At 39.0% G+C, this 18,565-nt stretch overlaps 1 protein-coding gene across 5 annotated transcripts in view; it reads right to left on the reverse strand.

Annotated features, from left to right (window-relative positions):
* FGD4 (FYVE, RhoGEF and PH domain containing 4) overlaps nucleotides 1-18,565 on the reverse strand; it is a 236,577-nt gene that overhangs the window by 23,175 nt on the left and 194,837 nt on the right. For all 5 annotated transcript variants that reach the window (XM_018048323.1, XM_018048325.1, XM_018048326.1 and 2 more), the window contains exons 8-10: nucleotides 10,524-10,662; nucleotides 8,184-8,242; nucleotides 7,711-7,857 (exon numbers count right to left, since the gene is read on the reverse strand). In XM_018048323.1, coding sequence (XP_017903812.1) covers nucleotides 7,711-7,857; nucleotides 8,184-8,242; nucleotides 10,524-10,662 — 345 coding nt within the window. The remainder of the gene's footprint in view (nucleotides 1-7,710; nucleotides 7,858-8,183; nucleotides 8,243-10,523; nucleotides 10,663-18,565) is intronic.

Consider the following 18,565-nt stretch of genomic DNA (forward strand, 5'->3'; position numbering starts at 1 on the left):
TAAATTGTCAAGATTATATATTAACCTTATATAAACTCAGGTTATAAGATACCTAATAAATACCCTTCTTCTTCTACTTAGAGGTGCAGGTGATAATGCTTACAAAGAAGTCCATGTCATATACATAGAAGAATTAAATAGCTAGTCCTATTCCCTGTGTGAATCTTGCTCCTGTGGCAAAAGTCACCATCACCTTCTCTGGGTTTTTGCTAGGACTAAAAGAGGAAGTTATAACAACTGTAGGACCAAGTAGACTGACTTTCCCTTTCAGTGAAAGGGATTCTTTTTATTCCATGCCCATAGCTCAGAACTAGTTACTGATAAAGCATTCTCTGGCTGGCAAGCTGTAGAAGAGCTAGACTGTACCAAAACTTAGAAGAAAATCTCAGTTTTATTAAAACAGTAGGGGGGTTTCACCTACTTGATCTTCAGTGTTCCTTGATTCTTTCAATTCACTTAAAATATATTATCTGACTGAAACAATTCAATTTTATATCCCACTCATGACAGTTCATTAAAGTTTGCTTTAGAATGTAAAAATATAATTTTGGAGAAAATTTCCAGTGCCTGGTCTATATTAAAGTTTTAAATTAGTCAACATAAAAATATATATATGTACATATATACATATATGTATGTGTGTGTGTATATATATATATATATATATAATGACTCAGTCAAAAGCTACAAGGAAATAAGGACTAGAACTCCAAAGAGCCAAGAATAAAATCTCTTATTCTATGCGAGAATTTAGTGCTTTCTTTAAGATGTCAGATGTGATTATTTACTCAATAGAGTGCCCTACATTAACGTGAAAAGCATAATGAGGAGGCAAGAAAACAATGCAAACACATGATGATCATTTGAAAGCAGAAATCAAATTTTAAATATAAATTTGGCTTTTCAGATTTACAAATGTAATATCTTCAGAGTAAGAAATAGAAAACTAGCCCTCATTTTACCTCTAGAGAGAAAGGAAAATAAAAAGTTACTTCTGAAGTCTCTGCATATAAGAAAAGTAAGATACTCCATGGGAATAAACGTGTACTGCAGAGAAGAGAGATTCTATGACAAGTGCAGTACTAGAGGGGGAGGACTGAAAGAATGAACATCACAGGAAATGCTTCTAAGATGGTCTTCAAAAGATGGATAAGGCTTTCCTAAAATTTCTCCTGTAGAACTTCATTCTCCCGGAAGGAGAATGACATGTTTGATAACTTATAATAACTGGAACAAGAGAGGTACTTTCACGTGCTTTCCTCAAAGTCACTACTGCTGCATCCCCTCAAGGCTCTTAGTCATCTGTGCTCCAAACAGCTTCTTATACTGGCTCTGTATTAAGGTATTCAATCCAAACCTATTTCCACATAATTCTCAAATGTGAACATTAAACCAAGACCACTGGTAGACATATAGCTTAAAGTTTAACTACAGAAACTGTAACACTAATGTTGAAGAGGGGGAAGGCCGGGAGAAATATCAATAACCTCAGATATGCAGATGACACCACCCTTATGGCAGACAGTGAAGAGGAGCTAAAAAGCCTCTTGATGAAAGTGAAAGAGGAGAGTGAAAAAGTTGGCTTAAAGCTCAACATTCAGAAAACAAAGATCATGGCATCCGGTCCCATCACTTCATGGGAAATAGATGGGGAAACAGTGGAAACAGTGTCAGACTTTATTTTTTGGGGCTCCAAAATCACTGCAGATGGTGATTGCAGCCATGAAATTAAAAGATGCTTACTCCTTGGAAGAAAAGTTATGACCAACCTAGATAGTATATTCAAAAGCAGAGACATTACTTTGCCGACTAAGGTCCGTCTAGTCAAGGCTATGGTTTTTCTAGTAGTCATGTATGGATGTGAGAGTTGGACTGTGAAGAAGGCTGAGTGCCGAAGAATTGATGCTTTTGAACTGTGGTGTTGGAGAAGACTCTTAAGAGTCCGTTGGACTGCAAGGAGATCCAACCAGTCCATTCTGAAGGAGATCAACCTTGGGATTTCTTTGGAAGGACTGATGCTGAAGCTGAAACTCCAATACTTTGGCCACCTCATGCAAAGAGTTGACTCAAAAGACTCTGATGCTGGGAGGGATTGGGGGCAGGAGGAGAAGGGGACGACAGAGGATGAGATGGCTGGATGGCATCACGGACTCGATGGCCGTGAGTCTGAGTGAACTCTGGGAGTTGGTGATGGACAGGGAGGCCTGGCGTGCTGTGATTCATGGGGTCACAAAAAGTCGGACACAACTGAGCGACTGAACTGAACTGAACCTAAAGGTAAAGACAAACGGAAGACACTGACTACCAGGCATTTTGCCCAGAAAAGATATTAAGCATGTCTTTTTAATGTGGATTTCTGATGCTCTGACATTTTGGGGCCCTGCTGACATTGGAGGACCGCCCGCTCTCAGTCAGTCAGTTCAGTCGCTCAGTCATGTCCGACTCTTTGTGACCCCATGCACTGCAGCATGCCAGGCCTCCCTGTCCATCACCAACTCCTGGAGTCTACCCAAACCCATGTCCATTGAGTCAGTGATGCCATCCAACCATCTCATCCTCTGTCGTCCCCTTCTCCTCCTGTCCTCAATCTTTTCCAGCATCAGGGTCTTTTCCAATGAGTCAGCTCTTCACATCAAGTGGCCAAAGTATTGGAGTTTCAGCTTCAACATCAGTCCTTCCAGTGAACACCCAGGACTGATCGCCTTTAGGATGGACTGGTTCAATTTTCTTGCAGTCCAAGGGACTCTCAAGAGTCTTCTCCAACATCACAGTTCAAATGCATCAATTCTTCTGTGCTCAGCTTTCTTTAGTCTAACTCTCACATCTATACATGACTACTGGAAAAACCAGAGACTTGACTAGACAGACCTTTGTTGACAAAGTAATATCTCTGCTTTTTAATATGTTGTCTACGTTGGTCATAAGTTTCCTTCCAAGGAGTAAGTGTCTTTTAATTTCATGGCTGCAATCACCATCTGCAGTGTTTTTGGAGCCCCCCAAAATAAAGTCTGTCACTGTTTCCCCATCTATTTGCCATGAAGTGATACTTCCTCTCAGGACTACTCAATTCTGAGACAGTGAGTGACTCACGTGCAAGGATAACTTTAAACTAACAGACCCAGAGTCCACACCCCAACAACCTTCTCTATTGAGTTCTTATACTTTGGGCCAGTATTCCCCTTTTCCAAGAACCCTAAGGCTAGGTACCAGCCAACAGTCCCTGTGCTCCACAGCCTAATGAAATGATTTAAACCAGTAAATTCTAAGCATGTTTTCCCTGCCTTGCCTATTCCTTCTTGCAGAAACCAAACTAAAAGTTCTTGCCCACATGTTCTGCTTGCTCCCTCTGCCTTCTACCAACCTTGGTGCTTTTTCATGAAGCCCTTGGTGTGGCATTCCTCCGCCTTTTGGGATCTGTGGGTATAACTATCTTTTCAATGGCAATCATCTCCTGGTGTGTTGGCTGCACCATATCCGAGTAACCAAACCTATATTTCTAAGTAAATAGCTCTCTGAACCCTAATAAAATATTACAAGTCCCTGATTTACATTTAGGTCTCTATAAAACCTCTGAAAGGTGAAGTTCTTCTTTTGAGCCCAAATGAAGATTTTTTTATAGGTAATTTGGAAACTATCTACAAAAATTATGCTATGAGATATAATTCAAAAAACCCTTTTAAAAAGTATAATTCATGGTTTTTATATAGCTGTAAATTGTGCAACCATCACTACTAATTTCAGAACACTTTATGACTCTAAACAGAAATCCTGTGCCTATTTCCTCTCCCCACCAGCCCAAGGCTACCACCACTACTTTCTGTAAGTAGTAAGTAATATTCTAGACATTTCATATAAATGAACTCATATCATACAATGTGGCCTTTTGTGAGTGGCTTATTTCACTTACACAATGTTTCAAAGTTTATCCACATAGCATATATTAGTATTTTATTCCATTTTACTGCCATATAATATTCCAGTGGATAGGTATACCAAATTGTTTATCTATTCATCAATTGATGAACATTTAGGTTGTTTCTACTTTGGGGCTGTAATAAATAATTTTGCTAAGAACATTCATGTACAAATTTTGTGTGGGCATGTTTTCAATTTTCTTGAGCTTTATAAACTTGAACTAGAAATGTTGGATCGTCTGGTGACCAAATGTTCTTTTTTAAAAATGAGAGATATCATGAACACCCTCTGCATGACAGTTAGTTTCTATAAATTTGTCTTTCAAGGGAAGCTGCAATCAGAATCCTCTAGTCCCCAACAACTCATACCAAGGGTCGTGACATGACTGCCATGCAGCAGAAAAGTCAGACGTGACTAACATCCTGAGAATGTGTCATGTGACAGTCACAGGGCAGCCTCTTTATCAATGTAACTGTTTCTTTGCCTAGGATAACAATCACAGAAATAGCTAAAATTTACTGAGCTATTATTCAATTATTCAAGGTTAGTTTATTATTAAACATTGTTAGCTGTTATGATTATTATTGTATCATTAGATATAGAAAGGAACTGGAATTAATAGAGACTAAAATATAAAGGCCTGGATGCCCCAAGAAGAGCACTTATTGTCAGTAAGTCCTAGTTCAGTTCAGTTCAGTCACTCAGTCGTGTCTGACTCTTTGCGACCTCATGAACCACAGCATGTCAGGCCTCCCTGTCCATCACCAATACCCGGAGTCCACTCAAACCCATGTCCAGCGAGTCGGTGATGCCATTCAACCATCTCATCCTCTGTCGTCCCCTTCTCCTCTTGCCTTCAATCTTTCCCAGCATCAGGGTTTTTCCAATGAGTCAGTTCTTCCCATCAGGTGGCCAAAGAATTGGAGCTTCAGCTTTAGCATAGTCCTTCCAATGATATTCAGGAATAATTTCCTGTAGAAGTGACTGGTTTGATCTCCTTGCAGTCCAAGGGACTCTCAAGAGTCTTCTCCAACACCACAGTTCAAAAGCATCAATTCTTTGATGCTCAGCTTTCGTATGGTCCAACTCTCACATCCATACATGGCTATTGGAAAAACCATAGCTTTGACTAGATGGACCTTTGTTGGCAAAGTAACGTCTCAGTTTTTGAATATGCTGTCTAGGTTGGTCATAGCTTTTCTTCCAAGGGGCAAGCGTCTTTTAATTTCATGGCTGCAATCACCATCTGCAGAGATTTTGGAGCCCAAGAAAATAAAGTCTGTCACTGTTTCCTCCCTTTTTTGCCATGAAGTGATGGGACTGGATGCCACAATCTTTGTTTTTTGAATGTTGAGTTTTAAGCCAGCTTTTTCACTCTCCTCTTTCATTTTCATCAAGAGGTTCTTTAATTCCTCTTTGCTTTCTGCCATAAGCGTGGTATCATCTGCATATCTGAGATGACTGATATTTCTCCTAGCAATCTGAATTCCAGCTTGTGCTTCATCCAGCCCAGCATTTTGCATGACCATCACCTCCACTAGCTTTGCTCATAGTGATGCTTTCTAAGGCCCACTTGACCTCACACTCCAAGATTTCTGGCTCTCGGTGAGTGATCACACAATCATGGTTATCTGGGTCACTAATAACTTTTTTCTATAGTTCTGTGTATTCTTACCACCTCTTTCCATTATCTTCTGTTTCTGTTAGGTCCATACCATTTGTCTTTTATTGTGCCCATCTTTGCATGAAGATGCTTCCCTAATAGCTCAATTGGTAAAGAACCCACCTGCAATGCAGGCAACTCCAGTTCAATTCCTGGGTGGGGAAGATCCGCTGGAGAAGGGATATGCTACCCACTCCAGTATTCTGGCCTGGAGAATTCCATGGACTGTATAGTCCATGGGGTCGCAGAGTTGGACACAACAGAGTGATTTTCACTTTCACTTTGCATGAAATGTTCCCGTTATCTCTAATATTCTTGAAGAGACCTCTAGTCTTTCCCATTCTATTGTTTCCCTTTATTTCTTTGCATTGATTACTTAGGAAGGCTTGTTATCTCTCCTTGCTATTATTTGAAACTCTGCATTCAAATGGGTATATCCTTCATTTTTTCCTTTGCCTTTAGCTTCTCTTCTTTTCTCAGCTATTTGTAAAGCCTCCTCAGACAAACAGTTTGGTTTTTTGCATTTCTTCTTCTTGGTGATGGTTTTAATCACTGCCTTCTATACAATGTTATGAACCTCTGTCCATCATTCTTTAGGCACTCTATCACGTCTAATTCCTTTAATCTATTTGTCACTTCCACTGTATAATCATAAGGGATTTGATTTAGTTCATACCTAAACGGTCTAGTGGCTTTCCCTACTTTCTTCAGTTTAAGTCTGAATTCTGCAATAAGGATATCATGATCTGAGCCACAGGCAACTCCCAGTCTTGTATTTGCTGACTGTATAGAGCTTCTCCATCTTTGGCTGCAAAGAATATAATCAATCTAATTTTGGTGTTAGTGATGTCCATGTGTAGAGTCTTCTCTTGTGTTGTTGCAAGAGGGTGTTTTGTATGACCAGTGTGTTCTCTTGACAAAGCTGTTAGACTTTGCCCTACTTCATTTTGTACCCCAAGGCCAAACTTGCCTGTTACTCTGGGTATCTCTTAACTACCTGCTTTTGCATTCCAGTCCCCTATGATGAAAAGGACATCTTTTTGTTACCAGTTCTAGAAGGTCTTGTAGGTCTTCATAGAACCATTCAACTTCAACTTCTTTGGCATTAGTGGTTGAGACATAGACTTGGATTACTGTGATACTGAATGGTTTGCATTGGAAATGAACAAAAATCATTCTGCCATTTATAAGATTGCATCCAAGTACTGCATTTTGGACTCTGGTTGACTATGAGGGCTACTCCATTTCTTCTAAGGGATTCGTGCCCCCAGTAACAGATATAATGGTCATCTGAACTAAATTCATCTATTCTGGTCCATTTTAGTTCTCTGATTCCTAAAATGTCTTGCCATGTCCTGCTTGACCACTTCCAATTTACCTTGATTCATGGACCTAACATTCCATGTTCCTATGCAATATTGTTCTTTACAGCATGGGACTTTACTTCCATCACCAGTCACATTCACAGCTGGGTGTTGTTTTTGCTTTGGCTTCATCTCTTCATTCTTTCTGGAGTTATTTGTCCACTCTTCTCCAGTAGCACATTGGGCACCTACTGGCCTGGGGAGTCCATCTTTCAGTGTCATATCTTTTTGCCTTTTCCTACTGTTCATGGGGTTCTCAAGGCAGGAATACTGAAGTGGTTTGCCATTCCTTCTCCAGGAAGTTCTAGACTAATTGTCATTTCCAGAAACTTAAGAGAGGGACAGGGAGTGACTACAGTGAAAAAGAACTATGTAGCAAACTCATGTACTTTTACATAGACATTTGAAGCACAAGTTTTACAACTTTGTCTATATATTTCTTTAAACAAAAATAAAATAGTGATTCCCCACGTATACGCTGATGCCTATGATCTTCAAGGAAACATTAAATTTATCTTCACTATGTGTTACTGAAATAAATTACACATGATAAGTACACAAAAAAATACTTCAAAAACAGATTTGTGTCCTTCAAAGAACAAGTTTCAGTTACTATGGACATTCCCTGATGTGGAATCCAGACAGTACTGACTAAATCAGATTAGAAATAATTGCTTAGGTGAGCAAGCAAGTGCCCTTCTTTTCCAAGATACATATAACAGTGTTATAAGGTATTCTTATGCGACTTCCTCATACTACAAAACTTACTAAGAAAAGGTAGCGTTCTTGTGCTGATGTGTTTCGAGCAGCTAGTTTGAGGATCTGTCCATCTTTTATTAATTCATTTGAAGGATTTACAATGTCTTCTTCTTCTCCCAACATTTCATAAATCTCTAAGAGTTTCTTTAGGTTTTCCTAGGAAATTAAAACAAAACATAGCAAGATCAAATATAAGGAGGTTTCATCTTAATGCCTTTAATCAATGACCGCAGCTAAAATATACACAATTCAGAAAGGATTGGAACTAAGCATAAGCTTAAGTATAAAGATCAGTTAAGAGCAAATTAAAACCTGGGAGAAGAGGGAAGAGGATAATCACAGATAGTTCTAAACACTTTATAAACAATATTTTTTGTTCACTTGTGTCAATTCATTTTGGTCCAAAACTGTAGATAATATTAGACTACATTATTAACAATTATCTAACTAAAAGATTCCCATTTCCTCTGAAAACAACTTACCATTTTTCTTATTGCACTATTAGAATGGCTTGCTGCTGTAGATATAATTTCAAGTGATTCTAAACAGGAAAAAAGAAAAGTAAATATATTTTGTCCTTTTTACATTACTAGATAGCTGAGTAATATATAGCATAATAAGGAATCTGAGACCAAAGACACACAATAAAAGCAGGGGCAATTTCCATTTACAAATTGGATACTTCCAAAGTTCATTTGTAAGCACATGATTTGGAATTTGAAAGGTATTTACTCATAAAAAGTCATATACAGTGACTAGGCTCACAGGTACATTTAATTCATTAGGAATCTTCAAAATAGCAAACATCATGACAATAGCTTGTTACAAGGCGCTTTGTCAGGCGTGTTCATATATATTGTGTCAATTCATTTTTATGCAACCCTGAATGGAAAATACATAAGCTTCATTTGGCAGATGAAAGAAGTAGAGAATGATGTTCCTTGGGTAGGGTCACAGATTATGATACTGAAGGGCTACATTTGAAACTAAGCCTTCTGACTCAAAAGCTCTACATTTCAGCAGTAGTAAGTATCTAACTAGTTTTGCAAGTAAATTAACCAACAAACATAATCAGTTTTCTCTGGGAAAACACACTCACAGTTCTAATCTAGGTAAAAGAGAATTTTCTGATGCCAATGTCGTTGGAAGGTTTTGTTGCTAGGGCAAGTGGTAGTAAGAGATAGGAACGGGGAAGGTAGGAGCTCCAGGACTACTGGTGAAGAGAGGCCGAAGGTGGAAGCTGAGGCTTCCTGCTGGGTTAACCTGAGGGAATGTTCTCAATCCTCCATCATGCCCTGCTCTCCTCCTTTCTTTTCTATCTTATGAATACTGGTTGGGTTAATTCTGGTATCACAACAACCTCATCATTCTGAACCAACTTTTCTGTCTTCTTTGTTCTACTGCTGAACAAAATGCACTTTTGCTGCTTTTCCTTCTACTTTTAGGTTTCTAAAAGTATTTCTGTGTTTCCTTAGAATGTTAGTATAAGTAGTAATGGGAAATCAAAGAGCAATAAAATACCCTATTATGTTGCCGACTTTCTCATTTTGGAGAGGGGGGAGGCGGTGTGGGGACCACCAGCCCCTACCCCTCTCACTGCACAGTCTTTTTTTTCTATTTTTAAATATTTATTTATCTAATTATTTTTCGGCTGCCCTGGGTCTTTGTTTTTGTGTGCAGGATTTCTCTGGTTGCAGCAATCAGGGGCTACTCTTTGTTGTGCTGTATGGGTTTCTCACTTCTGTGGCTTCTCTTGTTTGTGGAACATGAGCTCTATGGTGCATGGCTAAGTAGTTGTGGCTTACACGTTCCACAGTTGTGGTACACAGGCTTAGTTGCTCTGCAGCATGGGGAATCTTCCCAGGCAAGAGGTCAAAACTGTATCCCCTGCATTGGCAGGTGAATTCTTAACTACTGGACCATCAGATAATTTCAACTTTCTCACTTTTGACATAGGTACCTTAGCACAAGTCTAAGCCTTTGAATATAGAAGAAAAGGAATTTTTATTTAAATTTTAGAGAATTATCCTGATTTGGGCAATTCAGTACATTCCATATAGGATCCCAGGTAGAGGAAGACAAGTTAAGATGGGCTGGGGCTACTGCCCAAGAGACTAGTCTGAGAAGTAGCAATAGTAATCTAACTTCCAATCTTACCGCTAGTTCTGCTGGTTTTAGTAGCAGTTGTAGTACATGTTGATTACCAATCCAAGTTTAATTTTCATTCTACACAGTTAACTGATTTTTTCAAAAGTACACAAGAAAACAAATATCTTATTGAAATGCTTAGGTCCTAAAAAATCTTTCATAATGATCTAATTAAAAAAAAAGATAATGAGTAGAACAGGAGTAAAGGTTTCTCAGGGAAAATGCTGACACTAAACAGCATTATTTTCTCTTCTATCTTAGTAAAAAGTAGAGAGAAATCACTTTGCTTAGGCTATTTTTAAATAGTAAATGTCATCTTAGTTTTCTTGGTATATATCTACCCACCTAATTAACCAGCAGCACTAGTAATTCTGAATGGTTGTATTCTTCCTGTGAGAAGGTAATTGTGTATTGCTATTCCAGATGTCTCTAAGACTACAGTTTTATATTTCAGAGTTAATCACTACTGTGAAACCAGCATGAGAAATGTGATTTGCATTGCTCTAAACCTATGATTTGGGCTCAAAAGTGCTTGCCTAATTGAGGTGTTGATAACAATTTCCAGTGAGGTTATTTTCTGGCACCAATATTTTACTAAAGTGGCTTCTACTTCACTTTGAAATCACAATGCTACTTGGCCATTAAATTATCCCATAATGGAAGGGGGGATTTACTTTTAGCATCATTCCAGTCCGGAGAATCAGGGGGCAATTTCCTTAGGTAGTCCTTAAGGAGCATCTCATACCGGGGAATGCGCTGAACAGGTTCTAGCATGTGATGCTGCAAAGTCAAGCTCCCACAGATCTTCTGTTTCTGCAATGAGAAAGGTTTTTAAAGAAAGATTTAAAAATTAGGTTAGCCAGTCTAAAAACTCAAGGTAATACAGAACTTTCACTAAGGGCAGCGTTTCTCTACAAAGTGTAGCCTGTGTATCACCTGCATTAGATACATTCCTGGGATGCTACTAAAAATGGAAATCCTAAACACCACTCCAAACTATGAAGCCACAATTTTGAGACCACAGCCTGGGCATATGTATTTAAGAACATCCCCAATTTTTTCCATTAAAGTCTGAGGACCACCAATCTACTCAGGAAAAAAAAAAAAAATCAAGCAGAATTTTAAATAAGAAAATTCCAGATTGATGGCATCTACTTTGACTGGTCATTACAAGGGTTTGTCAGGTCACACTATCAAATCATAACTCCAGAGATTTTCAAAAGAAGCATCTATTGAAAGAGGTTCACTAAGTAACACTATATTAAATGACTATGGATTCAGCAGAAACTATCCCATAATAAGGCTACTATAAATGTCATTTCCTTTGATCTGAAAAGACTCCACATGTAGAAGAGTGACAAGATAATAAAATTTTAATTTTTCATTAGGTCATGGTATTTTCTTTCATTAGAAACCAAACTCTGAATAGATCTCCTTTGCTCTGGCAAAATTGAGTCCATAGAACATGCCTTCAGTAAGCAATTAATGTGGAAGGGGAGAAAAAAAGATTACTTGAAAATAAGATGTGTTCCTCTTCACATTAAACACAGCGGAAACCCCTTAATATATTTACTGATGACCAGGACCAGAGCACTGCAGGGTAAAAATGTGTCAATATTAAGATAAGACATGATATTTGCATTCAAAGCAAACAAGAAACTAAAACATAATCTGGTGTAATAATGTCAAGCTGGGTTTAGATTTATTTTATCTAATGTAGGTTTTCAGGCTACGGAGTGATATCATTAGATATGACATCTATTAAGATCAATCTATTGCAGTGTGGCCTTGGGAACATGTAGGGAAACTAGTTTGAAAGTTACTGTAGACCAGGAAAAAAGTAAAAACAGCCTGAAATTAGCATGGAAGCTGAGGGTGAATGGCTCCCCTTAATAACCTGTAATTTACAAATATTATAAGTTTAGTTATCCCATTTGACTTTCTCCAGCAAGCATAGGGGACAGACACACACATATGCATACACACATATATCTCCAGGAAAATATTACTGATCCCCAAATTTTACATGAAGAAACTGGTCCAGAAAAGTTAGGGGAGCTTTCTAAGGTCAAGTGACTATAAGTAGCAGACTAGAATCTTAACTAGCTTAGCTGATTCTCAAACTACCACTCCTTTCACAATTCCATCCTTTCCTTATAATAAGGAGAAGACAGATATTGCTGATTCAGAGTTTTAATACTTGATAAAACAACAATAATAATCATTATCACCATCACCATACTGAGCATTTATATGAAACAAGCTCCATGTTAAGTCTCTTGAATATACTGTATAAAAAACACACACAGAGAATGAGGAAAAATGATGAATCAAAGATAAAGCCACGTGATCAAATTCTGGTGAATAAAAGAATATTGATGTTGTGTAATAAATCCAATCACATAATCACAAACATCACATAGTATAAATGTTATGTGGAAAAAGTGTTTGAAAGCTACAGATGGGAATTGAACATGTTGACTGTGTATTGATGACAAGATGCTCATACATAATTGTGAAGCCAGCACTCAGAATTTCATAACTAGAGTATAGGCATGAAGGACTAAATAAGAAATAATGACCCTATAAGCAGATATTGACTTATATACAGAGTACATTATGCAAAATGTTGGGCTGGATGAAGCACAAATTGGAATCAAGATTTCCGGGGGAAATATCAATCACCTCAGATATGCAGATGACACCACCCTCATGGCAGAAAGCAAGGAGGAACTAAAGAGACTCTTGATTAAAGTGAAAAGACAGTGAAAAGGCTGGCTTAAAATTCAAAATTCAAAAAATGAAGATCATGGCATCTGGTCCCATCACTTCATGGCAAACAGATGGAGAAACAGTGGAAACAGTGACAGACTTTATCTTCTTTGGGCTCCAAAATCTCTGCAGATGGTGACTGCAATCATGAAACTAAAAGATGTTTGCTCCTTAGAAGGAAAGCTATGACTAACCTAGACAGAATATTAAAAAGCTGAGACATTACTTTGCCGACAAAGGTCCATTCATCTACTCAAAGCTATGGTTTTTCCAGCAGTCATGTATGGATGTGAGAGTTGGACTATAAGGAAAGCTGAGCACCAAAGAATTGATGCTTTTGACCTGTGATGTTGGAGAAGAGTCTTGAGAGTCCCTTGGACTGCAAGGAGATCCAACCAGTCAATCCTAAAGGAAATCAACCCGGAATATTCATTGGAAGGACTGATGCTGAAGCTGAAACTCCAATACTTTGGCCATCTGATGGGAAGAACTGACTCACTGGAAAAGACCCTGATGCTGGGGAAGATTGAAGGCAGGAGGAGAAGGGGATGACAGAGGATGAGACGGTTGGATGGCATTACCGACTTGATGGACATGAGTTTGAGCAAGCTCTGGGAGTTGGTGATGGAGAGGGAAGCCTGGCATGCTGCAGTCCATGGGGTTGCAAAGGGTCGGACACAACTGAGCGACTGAACTGAACTGACCCTATAAGCATCTGTATGACATTATAGTTAAAGGCTTGAGAAGCTACGACATCACTGAGAGAGTGGAGAGAAAGATTATGCAGGGCAAAAAACCTTATATTCTGCCCACATTTCAATATTAGCAAAAGGAGTTAGTGAAAGAATCAAAGAAAGAACCAGTGTTCAGAGATAGATGACTGCTTAATCATAAGAGAAAAGAGACATTTAAGAAAAGGAGTGAAGGGCAAGGGCAGGACTTTTGGCTACGACTGAGTAATAATGATGCTGGCAAAAATCACCCCTTTAAAAAGCAACTTTAAAGCTGGATAAAACTTAACAACAACAACAATCATTTCAGTACTTTGGAAACTGACCAAAAGCACATAACAATCTGAAAATTTTATTTTACTTATTTATTTTTTAAACTGCTGAACTTTGGGTAAGAACAGTAAGAATCTGTGGTCTTCTGGCTTGTGTGTGTTAGTCGCTCAGTCGTGTCCAACTGTTTGCAACCTCATGGACTGTAGAACTCCAGGCTCTTTCATCCATGGGATTTTTTCAGGCAAGAATACTGGAGTGGGTTGCCATTTCTTTCTTCAGAACATCTTACCAACCCAGGAATCAAACCAGGGTCTCCCACATTGCAGGCAGACTCTTCTGTCTGAGCCACCAGGGAAGCTCTGACCTGAGGCTTTTGGCCTGAGACTGTACCTATTCTTCCATCAGCTCAGTCAATGGGAAGATTTTCCCAGGGTGGGACAGGCTATGAGGACTGGCAGTTTCTCTGCAGAAAATAAAGAGGGCTCATCTGATTTAGAGTGATGAACAAAGCACACACCCAGCAATATTGTCAGTGAACAGTATGAAAAGGCAAAAAGACAGGACACTGAAAGATGAAATCCCCAGGTCGGTAGGTGCCCAGTATGCTACTGGAGATCAGTAGGAGAAATAACTCCAGAAAGAATGAAGGGATGGAGCCAAAGCAAAAACAACACCCAGCTGTGGATGTGACTGGTGATAGAAGCAAAGGCTGATGCTGTAAAGAGCAATATTGCATAGGAACATGGAATGTAGGTCCATGAATCAAGGTAAATTGGAAGTGGTCAAACAGGAGATGGCAAGAGTGAACATCGACATTTTAGGAATCAGCAAGATGGCAAGAGTGAACATCAACATTTTAGGAATCAGCAAACTAAAATGGACTGGAATGGGTGAGTTTAACTCAGATGACCATTTTATCTACTACTGTGGGCAAAAATCCCTTAGAAGAAATGAAGTAGCCCTCATAGTCAACAAAAGAGTATGAAATGCAGTACTTGGATGCAATCTCAAAAATGACAGAATGATCTCTGTTCGTTTTCAAGACCAACCATTCAATATTACAGTAATCCAAGTTTATGCCCCGACCACTAATGCCGAAGAAGCTGAAGTTCAACAGTTCTATGAAGACCTATAATACTTTCTAGAAGTAACAACAAAAAAAGATGTCCTTTTCATTATAGGGGACTGGAATGCAAAAGTAGGGAATCAGGAGATACCTAGAGTAACAGGCAAATTTGGCCTTGGAGTACAGAATGAAGCATGGCAAAGGCTCATAGAGTTCTGCCAAGAGAATGCACTCATCATAGGAAACACCCTCTTCAAACAACACAAGAGACGATTCTACACATGGACATCACCAGATGGCTAACACCGAAATCAGACTGATTATATTCCTTGCAGCCAAAGATGGAGAAGCGCTATACAGTCAGCAAAACAAGACGGGGAGCTGACTGGGGCTCAGATCATTAACTCCTTATTTCCAAATTCAGACTTAAATTGAAGCAAGTAGAGAAAACCACTAGACCATTCAGGTATAACCTAAATCAAATTCCTTATGATTATACAGTGGAAGTGAGAAATAGATTCAAGGGATTAGATCTGATAGTACCTGGAGAACTAGGGACAGAGCTTTGTGACACTGTACAGGAGACAGGAATTGAGACCACCCCAAGAAAAAGAAATGCAAAAAAGCAAAATGGTTGTTGAGGAGGCCTTACGGATAGCTGAAAAAAGAAAAGATATGAAAGGCAAAGGAGAAAAGGAAAGATATACCCATTTGAATGCAGAGTTCCAAAGAATAGCAAGGAGAGATAAGAAAGGCTTCCTCAGTGATCAGTGCAAAGAAATAGAGGAAAACAATAGAATGGGAAAGACTAAAGATCTCTTCAAGAAAATTAGAGCTACCAAAGGAAAATTTCCTGCAAAGATGGGCACAATAAAGGACAGAAATGGTATGGACCTAAGACAAACAGAAAATATTAAGAGGCGGCAAGAATACACAAAAGAACTGTACAAAAAAGATCTTCATGACCCAGATAATCATGATGGTATGTTCACTCACCTAGAGCCAGGCACCCTGGAATGCGAAGTCAAGTGGGCCTTAGGAAGCAAAACTATGAACAAAGCTAGCGGAGGTGATGGAATTACAGTTGAGTTATTTCAAATCCTAAAAGATGATGCTCTGAAAGTGCTGCACTCAATATGCCAGTAAATTTGGGAAACTCAGCAGTGGCCACAGGACTGGAAAAGGTCAGTTTTCATTCCAATCCCAAAGAAAGGAAATGTCAAAGAATGCTTAATCTACCACACAATTGTACTCATCTCATGCACTAGTAAAGTAATGCTCAAAATTCTCCAAGCCAGGCCTCAACAGTACGTGAACCATGAACTTTCAGATGTTCAAACTGGATTTAGAAAAGGCAGAGGAATCAGAGATCAAATTGCCAACAACCACTGGAATAGAGTTCCAAAAAAACATCTATTTCTGCTTTATTGCCTACGGCAAAGCCTTTGACTGTGTGGATTACAATAAACTGTGGAAAATTGTGACAGAGATGAAATATCAGACCACCTGACCTGCCTCTTAAGAAATTAGTACGTAAGTCAGGAAAGCAACAGTTAGAACTGGACATGGAACAATGATTGGTTCCAAGTTCAGACAGGAGTACGTCAAGGCTGTATATTGTCACCTGGCTTATTTATCTTATATGCAGAGAACATCATGAGAAATGTTGGGCTGGATGAAGCACAAGCTAGAATCAAGACTGCCGGGAGAAATATCAGTCATCTCAGATATGCAGATGACACCACCCTTATGGCTGAAAGTGAAGAAGAACTAAAGAGCCTCTTGATGAAAGTGAAAGAGGAGAGTGAAAAAGTTGGCTTACAACTCAACATTCAGAAAACTAAGATCATGGCATCTGGTCCCATCGCTTCAGGGCAAATAGATGGTTAAACAGTGACAGACTTTATTTTTTGGGGCTCCAAAATCACTGCAGATGATGACTACACCCATGGAATTAAAAGCTGCTTACTCCTTGGGAGAAAAGTTATGACCAATCTAGACAGCATATTAAAAAGCAGAGTTATTACTTTGCCAACAAAGTCTCTCTAGTCAAAGCTATGGTTTTTCCAGCAGTCATGTATGGATGTTTAAGAGTTGGACTATAAAGAAAGCAGAGCGCTGAAGAATTTATGCTTTTGAACAGTGGTGTTGGAGAAGACTCTTGAGTCCCTTGGACAGGAAGGAGATCCAACTAGTCCATCCTAAAGGAAATCAGTCCTGAATATTCATTGGTAGGACTTATGCTGAAGCTGAAACTCCAATACTTTGTCCACCTGATGGGAAGAACTGACTCACCGGAAAAGACCGTGATGCTGGGAAAGATTGAAGGCAGGAGGAGGAGGGGACGACAGAGGATGATATGGTTGGATGCGTCACCGACTCAACAGACATGAGTTTGAGTAAGCTCCAGGAGTTGGTGATGGACAGGGAAGCCTGGTGTGCTATAGTCCAAGCAGTTGCAAAGAGGCAGACACGACTGAGCAACTGAACTGAAGTGAACTGATTCTGATATTTCATTGTTAGTGTAAAGAAGTAGAACAGATTTTTGCATGTTAATCTTGTATCCTGCTATGTTGCTGAATTTATCAATCCTAGTAGTTTCTGTGTGGAGTCTTTAGCGTTTTCTATATATAGTATCATGTCATATGCTCACAATGATAATTTTACCTCTTCACTTCCAATTCGGATAATTTTTCTTTTTCTTCTATGATTACTGTGGCTAAGATTTCAATTATTATGTTGAAGAGAAGTGCTGAGAGTGGGCATCACTATCTTGTTCCAGATTTTAGCAGGAAGGTTTTCAAGCTTTTCCCTGTTAACTATTATGCTGGGTTGGGGTTTGTCATAAATAACTTTTATGTTGAGATATGTTCCTTCAAAGGGCTTCCCTGATAGCTCAGTTGGTAAAGAATCTGCCTACAATGCTGGAGACGCTGGTTTGATTCCTGGACTGGGAAGATTTGCTGGAGAAGGGATAGGCTACCCACTCCCGTATTCCTGGGCTTCCCTTGTGGCTCAGCTGATAAAGAATTCACCTGCAATGAGAGAGACCTGGGTTCGATCCCTAGGTTAAGAAGATCCCCTGGAGAAGGGAAAGGCTACCCACTCCAATATACTGGCCTGGAGAATCCCATGGACCATATAGTTCACTGGGTTGCAAAGAGTCGGACGTGCCCGAGTGACTTTCACTTTTACTTCATGTTCCCTCAATACCCATTTTGGTAAGAGTTTGTATCAATAATGGATGCTGCATTTTATCAAATGCTTTTTCTGCATCTATTGAGATTATCATGTGGTTTCCGTCTTTCCTTTTCTTGATATTGTATATCACATTGATTTGTATACAGATACTTTTAATAGTCTAACTTCTTTAAGACATAACAGTATACAAAACATACCATAATCATATCACTGTATTAATGGGTTTTAACCACAGGTAAAAAATATCCATGTAAAACAAAAGAAGGCAGTCAAGAATACCCACTCAAATAATCTTAGGTGATCTAATAAATCAATATTTAATATTGATATTAATATTATTTAAACTTTTCAATATTTAAACTTAAGCAAAGAAATTATCAACAGTCTTGACTAGAGAATCAAATAGAAAGTATTATGGTATTCAGTTCAGTTCAGTCGCTCAGTCATGTCCGACTCTTTGTGACCCCATGAATCGCAGCAAGCCAGGCCTCCCTGTCCATCACCAACTCCTGGAGTCCACCTAAACCCATGTCCATCGATTTGGTGATGCCATCCAACCATCTCATTCTCTGTTGTCCCCTTCTCCTCCTGTCCTCAATCTTTCCCAGCATCAGGGTCTTTTCAAATGAGTCAGCTCTTTGCATCAGGTGGCCAAAGTATTGAAGTTTCAGCT

This window comes from Capra hircus, chromosome 5 (genome assembly GCF_001704415.2).
Source record: "Capra hircus breed San Clemente chromosome 5, ASM170441v1, whole genome shotgun sequence".
In the NCBI taxonomy this organism is placed as follows: Eukaryota; Metazoa; Chordata; class Mammalia; order Artiodactyla; family Bovidae; genus Capra; species Capra hircus.